Source organism: Capricornis sumatraensis, chromosome 23, assembly GCF_032405125.1.
Source record: "Capricornis sumatraensis isolate serow.1 chromosome 23, serow.2, whole genome shotgun sequence".
Taxonomy (NCBI): Eukaryota; Metazoa; Chordata; class Mammalia; order Artiodactyla; family Bovidae; genus Capricornis; species Capricornis sumatraensis.
This window is the reverse complement of record NC_091091.1, coordinates 45,326,524-45,339,697: the sequence shown is the minus strand read 5'-3', so window position 1 is coordinate 45,339,697 and position 13,174 is coordinate 45,326,524. Positions and strand designations below refer to the sequence as shown.

Below are 13,174 nucleotides of genomic sequence, written 5' to 3'. Positions count from 1 at the left end.
GAGTGAGATCTATATTTTGTAAAGCAAGCAGTAAGTATTTTTATTATGAAATGAGTTTACAGATTTTCATGATGTACAAATTAGAGTAGAAATAATCTGATAGAGCCCCTTCATTTTCCAGATGATGAAACTCTGGCCCAGAGGGATGTGACCATTTGTCTAATGAATGTCACATGACTGTCTTGGCATTCTAAGAACTCTTTACACTGTGCTGTTTCAAGGCTTTACTACCTCTGAGCCTGCCTTGTCCTAAATGGAGCTTGAAGAGAGGTGAAATGAGTCACAGGTGGTTTTTTTTCCCCTTTAATTGAGTTTGTAACTGCCAATATCAAAGGTGTATTATGATTTTCCCTTTATTATGATGAGTTGTTGCTGCAATGAATGATTTCAGTTTGTCTTAAGAAGCTAATGATTAACACAGAAGGAGTGTAACTTTCCTGGTTTCTGTGAACAACTGGCCATTAAAAAAATGATTTAGAGTTTTAATTTTGCAATAATTTTAGACTTATGCAAAGTTGCAAAATAGTACAAAGATTTTTCCACATACAGTTTACTCAGATTCCACCACAGTTAACATTTTACCAGATTTGCTTCATCGTCCTGTCTCTACACACACACACACACATGATTTTATTCTGAGGCTTTTAAGAGTAAGTTGACAATATCATACCCTTTACTTCCAAATGCTTCAGCAGTACCTACTAAAAACAGGGCAAGCCACAATATAATTACCAAAATCTAACTTGTAATATTCAAATTTCATCAGTTTTTCCACTAAGTTCCTTTGTAATTTAAAAAAAATTCTAGTTCAGAATCCAGCCCTCGGTTACACTGCATCTCCTTGTCTTTCTGCTTCATCACCTTTGATCTGAAGCAGCTGCTCGGTCCTTCCCTGTCCTTCGCAACCACGACATTTTTGCAAAGTACAAGGTAGTAGGTGTTTTGCACAACATCCCTCAGTTTGGATCTGTCTGGTGTTTCCTTTGGGTTAGACTCCAGTTCTGCATTTGCGGCGGGAAGAGCACAGAAGAGCTGTGTGTCTTCCTCAGGACCTCACAGCAGGGGACAGAAGAGTTTTCCCATGGGACAGGGGAGCCTGGCGGGCTGCCGTCTATGAGGTCGCACAGAGTCGGACACGACTGAAGCAACTTAGCAGCAGCAGTAGCAATGACGTTAAATCTGGTAACTTGACAAGGTGGTGACTGTCTTGATATCTTTTGTAAGGTTATGATTTTCCCCCTATCATTTAAAATATTTGGGGAGATGCTAGGAGACCATGTCCAGTCTGCTTCTCATCACACATCCACCTACCAGTTTCAGCATCCTGGCATGATTCTTACCTTTGACATTATTACATGGTAGTAACCAAACGGTGATTTTTCTAATTCCAAGATTCCTCCTCCCTTTAACGTTTGGAATTCTTCTGTAAAACTGAGCTCTTTAGCCTTCATTATTTATTCATTTATTTATGTCAGGGTGGACTCATGAGTTCTTATTCTGTGGGTTCATTACAAAGCCCATTTATTTTGTTGCTCAGGTTGTTCCTAATGTGGATCACGGGCCACATTTGAGATGACTTCTGTGTCCTTTTGACATCATTCTCTGAGCATGTCTCTGCTTTGCAGCCCAAGAAGGTATTACAGGCTCATCTAGTATGTTCCTTGTTCCAGTCTTAGAAAAAGCCATTTTCCTCTAAGAGCCCTGATGGTTCCTTTTAGTGGAGAATTATATTTAAAAACCTAGTGAAGTGAAGTGAAAGTCATTCAGTCGTATCTCTTTGCAATCCCATGGACTGTACAGCCCATGGAATTTCTCCAGCCAGAATACTGGTGTGGGTAGCCTTTCCCTTCTCCAGGGGATCTCTTGAGCCCACGTCTCCTGCATTGCAGGCAGATTCTTTACCAGCTGAACCGGAAGGGAAGCCCAAGATGTGTCGGAAGTGGGATGCTGTTGGCTTATCATTGCTCTCAGGCCCGCTCCATGAGCAGAGTGAGGAAATTAACATGTGAGGTGTGTGTGCTCACACCTCTGTCTTTCTAGCTCCGAAGCTGTTTCTCTTTCTCTCTAGCTCTTTCGACTTCTCTCTTTCTGTTTCTCTTTACTTCTCTGTATTTCTTCCCCTTTCCATACTTCTGTTTTATCTGTATTTCTGTCTCTCTCTTCTTAAAAACCCTGGGTTCCTACTGGTGCTTCTGATTCCAGTTCAGCTGTCCCGCACTCGTCCGAGCCTTTCCCATTTCCATGTCTGTAACTTGCTTCTCTGACTGTGAGAAACTGAGCGCTGCTTATTCACGATTGCTCGTTCAGTCTCATAACACCCGAAATTTAGTTTCAGAACTGCTAACCTACACGGTCGTTTAAAGGAAAATTTAATACATACTTGAGTTTTCTTTTAGAATGTGTGTTTTTAAAGGGCAAGAATTGTTATCCTGTGATGTGTTACTACCTAGCAGTGGTTTCTCTTGCCATCTTTAACTTCTTGATCATTGTAATAAGTCATGCTTGTTTCTGTTAAGTGTGAAGGCAGTATGTATCTTCAGAGTGGGAGAAATCAAAAGTAGTACTCAAATGAGACTGTGGGCCTCTTCTAAACCAATTTAGATAATGAAAGCATCGGTTGTCTTCTTAATTATGGAAACAACTTGGTTATTTTTTTTTTAAAGAGCTTCTAAGACTATTTTCTTTTTCCTTAGCATTTTAAACCTTTCAAAGAAAAGTCTGACTTGAGCCTCAAGCCTTTCAAAGAGGACCACGGGTGTTCTGCTGGATCTTAAAAATTCCATCTCTCTTTGGTGCAGGTGGGATGGAAGGCTATTTAGTGACTGCTCTCTGGAAAAGAGGACAACGTTTCACGCGTTTAGAGAGCTTTTCTTATTACCTTTTTTTGGGAGCAAGTTTATGAAAAAGCCTGAAAGAGAGTGAAATATTTTTGGAGCTGTCTTATTTTACTTGTCCTGAAATTTCCCATGACATGGATGAGTTAGTGAGCTGAATAAGCAGGACATACCTGAGATTTAGCCTAAATTAAGACGCTGGATGCTATAGAACGTGTTCACTTGTAACAACTTCACCTTTTAACACCTGTAACTTACCCCCGTTTTCTGCTGGCAGAGTCTAGCTGTGTTCACGCAAGATGTGTACAGATCATGGTATCCAGGGATGTGTGACACTTATTCCAGAAAGGGACCCTCTCTCAGGAGTGTGTTCTGACCTCCTGGTTCATGTGTGCAGGTTAGGCAGCTTGCAGGAATGTTGTTGTAGCGATTCATGCCTTGGGGTGAATTGCTGGTCCTTAAAATTCCTTTCAGGCTCCCCCAGTGGCTCAGTGGTGCCTGCAATGCAGAAGACACGGGTTTGATCCCTGGGTCGGGAAGATCCTCCTGGAGGAGGAAATGGCAACTACAGCAGTATTCTTGCCTGGAGAATTCCATCATCAGTCAGTTCAGTTCAGTCGCTCAGTCGTGTCCAACTCTTTGAGACCCCATGAATTGCAGCACGCCAGGCCTCCCTGTCCATCACCAACTCCCGGAGTTCACTCAGACTCACGTCCATTGAGTCCGTGATGCCATCCAGCCATCTCATCCTGGGTCGTCCCCTTCTCCTCCTACCCCCAATCCCTCCCAGCATCAGAGTCTTTTCCAATGAGTCAACTCTTCGCATGAGGTGGCCAAAGTACCAGAGCTTCAGCTTTAGCATCATTCCTTCCAAAGAAATCCCAGGGTTGATCTCCTTCAGAATGGACTGGTTGGATCTCCTTGCAGTCCAAGGGACTCTCAAGAGTCTTCTCCAGCAGCACAGTTCAAAAGCGTCAATTCTTCGGCGCTCAGCCTTCTTCACAGTCCAACTCTCAATCCACACATGACCACAGGAAAAACCATAGCCTTGACTAGACGGACCTTAGTCGGCAAAGTAATGTCTCTGCTTTTGAATATACTGCAGAGGTATCTGGCGGGCTACAGTCCACAGGGTCACAAAGAGTCGTGAGACAACTTAGCAACTGAACAACGATAACACAGTTCCTTTTGACTTTGGGTTCCGTGACTCTGGTGCTTAAATGAAAGTGAGTGACTGGGACCTCAGCACAGCTGTACCCTGGGTGGCCCAGAAGAGGACCTAGCCACCCGGGGCAGACCAGAGGTACTCAAGGAGGGCTTGGGGCCTTGGGACTAGAATGCGTTTAATTGTGGTGGTGCTGGGCCTCCTGGATCCCTTTGGTCTCATGTCCTTTACTTATGTATCTGCCAGAGGAGGGGCACAGTCTCTCGTCGTGGCTGGAGGGGCAGGAGGCGCCACACCAGCGTGACTCAGGCGGCTGTCCTCCTGGTTCGGATCCGGATGAGCCCAGCTAGAAGGCCGGCCGCCGCTTCCCGGAGCCCAGCAGCCAGCCTTGTGCCTGTCGCCCGGGGTGGGGGATGGAGAGTCTTGGCTGCTTCATTTTCCAAATTGGTGCAACTTGGAGAACTCCAGTTGCGGAGCCCAGACGGTGAAGCCGTGATCTAGGTTAGACTCTGGGTTCTCGGAGGACTCCCTTACCTGCTCTTGTAGCGGCAGACTGGCTGGGGTCCTGTGACCTGCTTGCAGGGAGGGGATACGAGCCAAGGGCCCGCTCCACTCCAGCCTTGATTGTGCACCCAGAGCGGGTCGAGGCGGGCTTCACCACGTGGGCCCATCACACAGCCTAGAAAATGCCTTTAAAGCTAGGTTGAGGGGGCTTCCCTGGCCGTCCAGTGGTTAAGACTTCACGCCTCCACTGCAGGGGGTACCGGTTTAATCCCTGGCAGGGAGAGGAAGATCCCGCATGCCACTCCAAAGGTTAAAAAAAATTAACTGGATCGAGAGAATGTGAAAAAATCGTTAGGTGAGTTCAGAATGAAAATATTTGAAGTCCTGGTATTTTTCTAGGAGGGAAAAATTCTAGACCACACACATAAATGTGAGTGATGTGTATTGCCAGAACTCCCAGGTAAATTTGTGAATAGATTGGTTTTGGTTGTTGGGTTTTTTTTTTTTTTTTTCAGTTATTAAAGAACAGTTTCCTACCTTGTTTACCAAGATGGTTGTAAAGTTGCGCAACTTTCACTAAGAACTAAAGTATATTTGCGATGCCAGAGGGGAGGGGAGGGACGTCTTCCAAAGAGAAACTGGAGAGCAACACGGAATCTCCGAGAGGCACACATGCTACCCGTGAGGAGGGGAGGGACTGTCGGGGCGGAGAAGCCGTCACTCCTGGAGGAGATTCAGAATCGGGGCACGGCATGGTATGCTATTTGTTAAGAGCGCCAAGAATGCAAGAGTGCCTGTGAAGCCGAAATCCCAATGCCTGAAATCCCTGAGGTTAGGAAATGCTCACACTTCCAGCACTTGGCAAACCGTCATTTCTTTCAGGAGTCTGCCATGGCCCCAGACTTCCCGGGGCACCTTTGCTTGCTTAGAGTGATTCGGAAGGTTTGCCAGAGCTCGGAAGTCATAATAATTGGGAGAGGCGATCTCACGTGTCTCTCCTCTTTGTTGAGAGACGAGCCTTTCAGTTTGTGTTTGCATCACTGCTGTCATCCATGTGTGATCGTTGCCGAAAGCGGCGGTACATGGTCTGCAGTCAGAGCTGCCCGGAGAGGAGCTCTGCAGTTGGTTGTAATTTGGGCTCAAACTCTCAGCTTGGCTGTGTCAGCAGAGTAGTCCCTACAGTAAGCCCAACACGTGTGTGTCCAGCCTTTTTGCTGGCTATTTTAACTGATGCTTAGAAGAGCTGTCCCATTTCTGAATGATATTCTTTGCCTCATAGATGAAATAATTTGCTCTACTGTAGGGGAGGCATAAAGGACAGTAAGGACCGTTGGATGGTTTATATTTATTGCACGGCCAGGCGTGTATGATGTTTACGGCATTGCAAGCACCCTGTCATAGTCTAATCTTGCAGAATTTGTATAGAGTAAATGGAAATCTCCACCGTCAGTGGAGAAAATGGCACAGGAGCTCAGACGTTGAGGGGTGACTCTCAACCATTTACCTCGTTTTACAGGAAAGGGAGCGGAAGCTTGTAAAATCGATATTTACAAATCAGAAGCTAGGGGCAGGTCAAGTGTAGAACTCCTGGCTTGAGTCCACTTGAGTGCCTTGTCCATTCCTGTGGTGTGCCTTGATGCCAGCTCTGCTGAAGGTAGTGTGTTAAATGTCTCATCTTTCTTGGAACAAGTGCTTCCCTCATAGCTCAGTTGGTTAAAAATCCACCTGCAATGCAGAAGACCCCAGTTCGATTCCTGAGTCGGGAAGATCTGCTGGAGAAGGGATAGGCTACCCATTCCAGTATTCTTGGGCTTTCCTAGTGGCCCAGTTGGTAAAGTATCCACCTGCAATGTGGCAGACCTGGGTGTGATCCCTGGGTTGGGAAGATCCCCTGGAGAAGGGAAAGGCTACCCACTCCAGTATTCTGCCCTGGAGAATTCCATGGACTATACAGTCACAAAGAGTTAGACAAAGCTGGTATTGAGTAAATGATTGCTGATTAGTTTTCAGCCTGTTGACAAGGCTGACACCTGTCTTAAAATAGAGGAACTGCATTTACACTTTCAGTCATCAGGAATCTGCAGGTTACTTGATTCATTTTGCAGTTACTTGATTTCTGGTAAGTCATGTTTATTTTTCAAGTTATAGTGAGTAATAAAATCTAGGAACCTCACAGTGGGTCTAGTAAATAGCAAGTGAAGTTGCTCAGTCGTGTCTGACTCTTTGCGACCCTATGGACTGTAGCCTACCAGGCTTTTCCGTCCATGGGATTTTCCAGGCAAGAGTACTGGAGTGGGTTGCCTTTTCCTTCTCCAGGGGATCTTCCCGACCCAGAGATCAAACTCAGATATTGAACCCAGGTCTCCCGCATTGTAGGCAGACGCTTTACCCTCTGAGCCACCAGGGAAGCCCCAGTAAATAGCAAATCTGAAGATAATTTAAAATGTCAAAACTCTTAAATACCTTGAATCTGTTAAAAGGCACTCAGAATGATTTATTTTAAAAATATATGAAACAAAGTATAACTTACTGACAGTGCCCAAGATGGCTGCACACACATACATGTGTGTGAGATATAGGTTCATATATACGTATACTGTTCTAAATTTGTAATATGTAGAAGAAAATTTTTAAAAAGATTGCACATACGAATGAATTAGTGCTTTCTACTATAATAATTCTTACAGAGATAAACTTGATAGAATTAATTGAACTATTATACATTTCAGTACAAGGATTTGAAAAGAAATAACTTGGCCATCTTATAACTGACTCTTTCTAAATCTGAAAAGATTGGTTGGTTATCTCACTGAGCTCATTTTTCATCATATTTAGTTGATAAATGCCAGTGTATTTTAGGTTTTATTGCCAGGGAAAGTTAAAGTAGGCTTATCTGGTTATTTTGTTATGATCATTTAGATTTAAATGTAAATGTTATAATTTTGAACGACTATTTTTCTTCTAAATGATATTTAATATTTACATTGCTTAAAGCATTAGAGTTGGTACCAAAAGCCATATCTTTGATGGTGCTTTCTTTTAACCAGAAAGAAAGTAATAATCTTAAATATATTAGTCTTTTCATAACAGCTGAGGTTAACAAAAATTATTTTTACTTTGCCTTTTATCTTTTTTAATTTTCCTTTTTTCATCTGAGGGTCTAACTTTCACAGTCCGTGCTAACTGCTGTTTATTCCTAACTTTATTTTCTAGTAATAACTCGATGCGCAAATACAGGTTGTTCAGCTTCACGCGATGTCGCACAGCCCACTGGTGGAAGGAAAAATCCCATATGAGACGAACCCTTGTGTTTTGTCGTTGTGCTCGTGGGGCTGACCCTATCTCATTTGTCCTGTTGAAGGTTCCGCAGTGGTGTGCTGAGTACTGCCTTTCCATCCACTACCAGCACGGGGGCGTGGTGTGCACACAGGTCCACAAGCCCACGGCGGTCCAGCTTGCCCTCCGCGTGGCAGACGAGATGGATGTTAACATTGGTCATGAAGTCGGCTACGTGATTCCTTTTGAGAACTGCTGTACCAGTGAAACCATCCTGAGGTTGGTGTGGGGGGCTTCCTCGTGCTGTGCCTGGTGTGGCTCCTGGCTTGCCTTCTGCAGTCCCAGAAGAGCATGTTCTTTGTGTTCTCTGCTTTAAGCACCTGTAACTTGTATAACAGTAACTCTTCTCTCTGTCACCAGCCTGACACCATCAGAGATCCCCTGTCTGTAAACTTCTTCCATATGTCCCCACAGTCCTCAGCAAAAAGCTCTGACTTGTCTTGGCTGGCCGCAGAGAACTTCCAGAGCTCCAGCCCTGGTGGGTCTGTAGGAGCTGCCCAGTGCCAGTCACGGTGACACGTGGTCCTCCGAGTCCACGGGCCTCGATACCGTCTGCCGTCTGCCTGGAGTGTCCGTGCCTCTTCCAGGCCGGGCTGATTTCCTCCTCCTCATGAACGGCCCTGTGCAGAGGTCACCCGCTCTGTGAAGACTTCCTCAGTCCTCCCTTAATGTAAATTAGAAAGCTCTCTGCTGGACTCTGTAAAATGTCATATCGGCCCTTCACGGTGGCGGTGTGGGTCAGTGTTTTTGAAACTCTACTTTTCAGATGCTTCCGGATCCCAGGGACCCTTGTCAGCAGCTCCCACAAGTTGTGAGGGGAAGAAAAATGCCTTTTATCTGTCTTTAGCTTCACTGTGAGATTTCCTTTACACAGCAGGTTCCAAGAGTTTAGAGGGAAAAAGAAAAGTGGGAAAAAAACCCCTGCTCTGGGCCAGTTTCTCAGGCAGTTGCCATTGCAGCCCTCGTGGAAAGATGAGGCGTCCCAAGGGCCTCAGCTGCCCCAGGCGCTGCCCGCCCGCCCGGGGGCTGAGACACGGGTCTTGGGAGCAGTGTGTCTGCCCGTCTCTCACTCTGTTGTGGGCACAGCAGCGCGCCAGGGCACACCCCTGGGAACGCCCCCTGCTGGCCTCGCAGGGATGCTGCGATGCTGCGGCATCCCCTGGCATTGCACAGCCCGGCAGAGGACCGTGGGCAGGGCTGGTCTCTGCTCACTTGTACCCCCAGCGCCTGACGTACTGGTCCCGTGGAGGGTATGCAGCACCCTTGATGATGGGAGGGAAGGCTAGCGCTGGTCCCCGCCGGCTGCTGTGGACCCTGGTAGAGTGCTTCTCACTCCCAGAATGCCTGTAGAACTCACTCGGTTTGCAGTAAGCTGCTTTCCCGCAAACGTTTACCTTCAAAAGTAGAAGACATCAATCCTCAGGCCGGTGTTAAACCATAGGGGACCTTTCCATCCAGAGCCCTGGGACTTGGCACTTCTCGAAGATATGTAACCTTCTCTTACTAGCGCCATGATGTCCCCAAGTCATTGTGTTAGTGTGTGTTTATAAACTGTTTATTATACAAATGGTAAACGTACAAACCTCCCTGCTTTGGGGAACTCATGGACAAGTTGAGGAGTTGGGCAGGACATGCACCCTTGAAAGGGTGAATGATCCCACACTCAGCAGATTCATTCTTCATCATTTATATTTTAAAGTGGCCTTTCAAGTGGTCATACTTTTAATTAAAGGACAGTTCTGACTAGTTTACATTTAATAGATATGTTTTTATCTTTAATGCCATCTCAACTTTGGAGGAGAAGGCAATGGCAACCCACTCCAGTACTCTTGCCTGGCAAATCCCAGGGACGAGGGAGCCTGGTGGGCTGCCGTCTCAGGGATCGCACAGAGTCGGACGCAACTGAAGCGACTTAGCAGCAGCAGCAGCAGCAGCAACTTTGGAAACCTTATGAAAAGGACTCTTGGATGTGGTCCCTTTTAACATGAAATCTTTTGGTGTTTTTATCTTACTAATATAGATCAAGAGTACATATTTATATATATATTTTAGAAAGGCATAGAGATAAACTGGAGAATGCAATGGCAGCCCACTCCAGTACTCTTGCCTGGAAAATCCCATGGATGAAGGAGCCTGGTAGTCTGCAGTCCATGGGGTCACTATGAGTTGGACACAACTGAGTGACTTCACTTTCACTTTTCACTTTCATGCATTGGAGGAGGAAATGGCAACCCACTCCATTGTTCTTGCCTGGAGAATCCCAGGGATGGCAGAGCCTGGTGGGCTGCCGTCTATAGGGTCGCACAGAGCCAGACACGACTGAAGTGACTTAGCAGCAGCAGCAGCAGAGATGAAACACTTATGGAGTAACCCAGTAATGTTGTCAGGGCAGGTCAGAGACACACCTCACCTTTTAAACATCTGTTATGGGTAGGGACTTGGCTTTCATGCTTTACGGGGAAAATCCTATAGGACTGAGGCATTCAATCCTTACAGCCAAAGGCAGGACTAGTTTCTGTTGACAGTTTTTTTAGCTCTTTCTGTGTGTAGCTTTCCTTTCTTAATGTAGAGAATAGCCTTCAGAAGTTGTGGAGGAGCTGACCCGCAGCACACCTTAGAAGGCAGAGGGGAACTAGTGACCGCGGCAGGTTCTGGTGGCTTCCTCATCTGCTGGGCTGCCCAGCCGTCTCGTCTTTCCTCTTCACTTCCCGGGCACACTTGTTGCTGGGGCGCTGCACTTTCCACCCTGACATTCCCCAGCTAGTGCAGAGTCAGCAGATACTCTGATTTGTTGCTCACAGAGTTTGAGTTGCAAGCAAAGGGGCCAGAGCTAGTGAAAAGCCCTGTGTTGATAAAAGAAAGTCATCCTTTCTTTTCTTCCTGTTGCTCTGTGCTCCGAAGAGCAGGTGACATGGCTGTGAAATGAGCGTCTCTGCTGATTTCAGAGACGCGCACCTGTTGCCTTGCCTTGCCCCACCTCTCTGCTTCCGCTTCCTCATCCCTGAGCCGCGGTAGTTGCCACACGTGCTCAGGGGTTGTTGTGAGAACTCAGGGAGCTGCTGTGCATGCCTGGTGCGTGGGAGCACGGTGCCCGTGTTAGCGATCTGGGTGACTAAAGAGGTAAACTCCAGCCACGTTCATTGCCTGGAAGATGCATGCTCACCATAGTTATTGATAAGTTCAGACTGAGAAGCTGTTTAAATAAGAGGCTCTAAGGGTGACTGAACTGAACTGAGCTGAAGGGTGACTGTTGACCATGGATGGGAGTATTCGGTATTAGACATTGTCTTTTCCATTTTCTTTGTACTTCCTTGGCATCTAATCTGTTGGGCACATAATAGGCAGTTAGTAAATATAATCTTTATGCCACTACCACTTTTCTGGATTCTATATAGAACAATGTAGTTCTTCTTTAAGCTTTTTTCCTGGCTGTTTTCAAACCAGTGGATACCTGAATATCATATGCCTAAAATAGTCTTTCAACTATTAATAGATATCACAATATCTTGTGGAAGTGATACATAAATTTCAAATAAGAACCCTCTAGAACACAGATTTTTTAAAATTATTCACATTTGTAAGGTCAAATTCAATAAATATAATTTAAAAAATTAATTAAACTTTCCTATATTATGCTCTTAGCTTTCGGAAATTTAATCTTAAGAATTTAAGGTATAAATGACATTTCCAAGATGTATCTATCTTTTTTATGGTCATCAGGAACAGCATTTTCTTAAGCACTGTACACATGATCTTATTAATATAAGGTAAGAAATAGGTCTCTGTCTTAAATAGAAAGCTGGAGGTTTGTGTGGGAAGTTTTAGGATTGATCCTTAGTATTCCCTTCAGTTCAGTTCAGTTCAGTCATTCAGTTGTGTCCGACTCTTTACCACCCCATGAACTGCAGCACGCCAGGCCTCCCTGTCCATCACCAACTCCCGGAGTTTACCCAAACTCATGTCCATTTAGTTGGTGATGCCATCCAACCATCTCATCCTCTGTCGTCCCCTTCTCCTTCTCCTCCTGCCTTCAATCTTTCCCAACATCAGGGTCTTTTCAAATGAGTCAGCTCTTCGCATCGTGTGGCCAAAATATTGGAGTTTCAGCTTCAACATCAGTCCTTCCAGTGAACACCCAGGACTGATCTCCTTTAGGATGGACTGGTCGGATCTCCTTGCAGTCATCCGAAAGACCAGGTCTAGCTTGCTGAGTCTCGTAGTTTAGGTGAGTCACAACGTCTCCCTTTTTGATTAAGCCTGGGCGTTTTTCTATCACATACATACCTCTGTCTGGCAGAGAAGGAGCATTTCTTCCTGTGAGATCAGTGCTTAGATGAGTCTTGCTGAGAAGGGGATAGGGATTTCATTTCTGATGTTAAGGAAGTAGCATAGACTAAAATAGCTTGTGTTAAACAAGAACCAGTAGCACTTGTATCACTGTATCAAACTAATTAATCTCAGCACAAACCTGACAGCTAGACTTTGGGTGCAACTCTGTTTTTATTTTGCATGAAGTATAGTACTGTAGTATTCAGTATGTTTTATTTCTTAAGTTTGAGAAAAGGAATAATCAGCAGCTTATCACTGCTTGTTTGGTAAGACAGACACAGAATGAGAACAAGTATAGGAGAAGGGCAGAAAGCACACGTCTGATTCCATAGAGGTGCAGAAAGGGGGAACGTGGGCTTTATACGAATCCATGGTGGCCACGGTCGTGATCTTTATAATTTGGTGATGGCGTGAGATGTAATATTCAGGCTTAAGTTGACCCTCTCCCTTACTTTATGACCATGTGCAGGATACTTAACCTGTCTGAACCTCAGGTTCCTCTTTTACAAATAATGGGATAGTAGTGTCTATCTTGAAGGTTTACTCTAAAGGTTAAATGAGAACTATTGTACCAGCATAATGCCTGGCGCACACTAGAAACTTAATGTTTTCTCCTTTTTCTTTCTTCCCTGAAGTGGATTAATTGAGGACTGTGTCAGAGTCTCCAAGGCCACCCCTGCATCTGATGGTTTGCTAGGAAGACTCATGGGATCCTGTATGTAGTTGATCCACAGCTCAGATTTACTGCAGTGTAAGGATACAACCTCGACAGTGTATTAAAAAGCAGAGACATTACTTTGCCAACAAAGGTCCGTCTAGTCAAAGCTATGGTTTTTCCAGTAGTCATGTAACGATGTGAGAGTTGGACTATAAAGAAAGCTGAGTGCCAAAGAATTGATGCTTTTGTGTTGGAGAAGACCCTTGAGAGTCCCTTGGCCTGCAGGGAGATCCAACCAGTCCATCCTAAAGGAAATCAGTCTTGAATATTCATTGGAAGAACTGATGT

General features: G+C 45.2%; 1 protein-coding gene across 1 annotated transcript in view; it reads left to right on the top strand.

Annotated features, from left to right (window-relative positions):
- The window catches only part of DHX32 (DEAH-box helicase 32 (putative)), a 51,179-nt gene that overhangs the window by 18,218 nt on the left and 19,787 nt on the right, over positions 1-13,174 (top strand). The window contains exon 3 of the mRNA XM_068961216.1: positions 7,865-8,058. Coding sequence (XP_068817317.1) covers positions 7,865-8,058 — 194 coding nt within the window. The remainder of the gene's footprint in view (positions 1-7,864; positions 8,059-13,174) is intronic.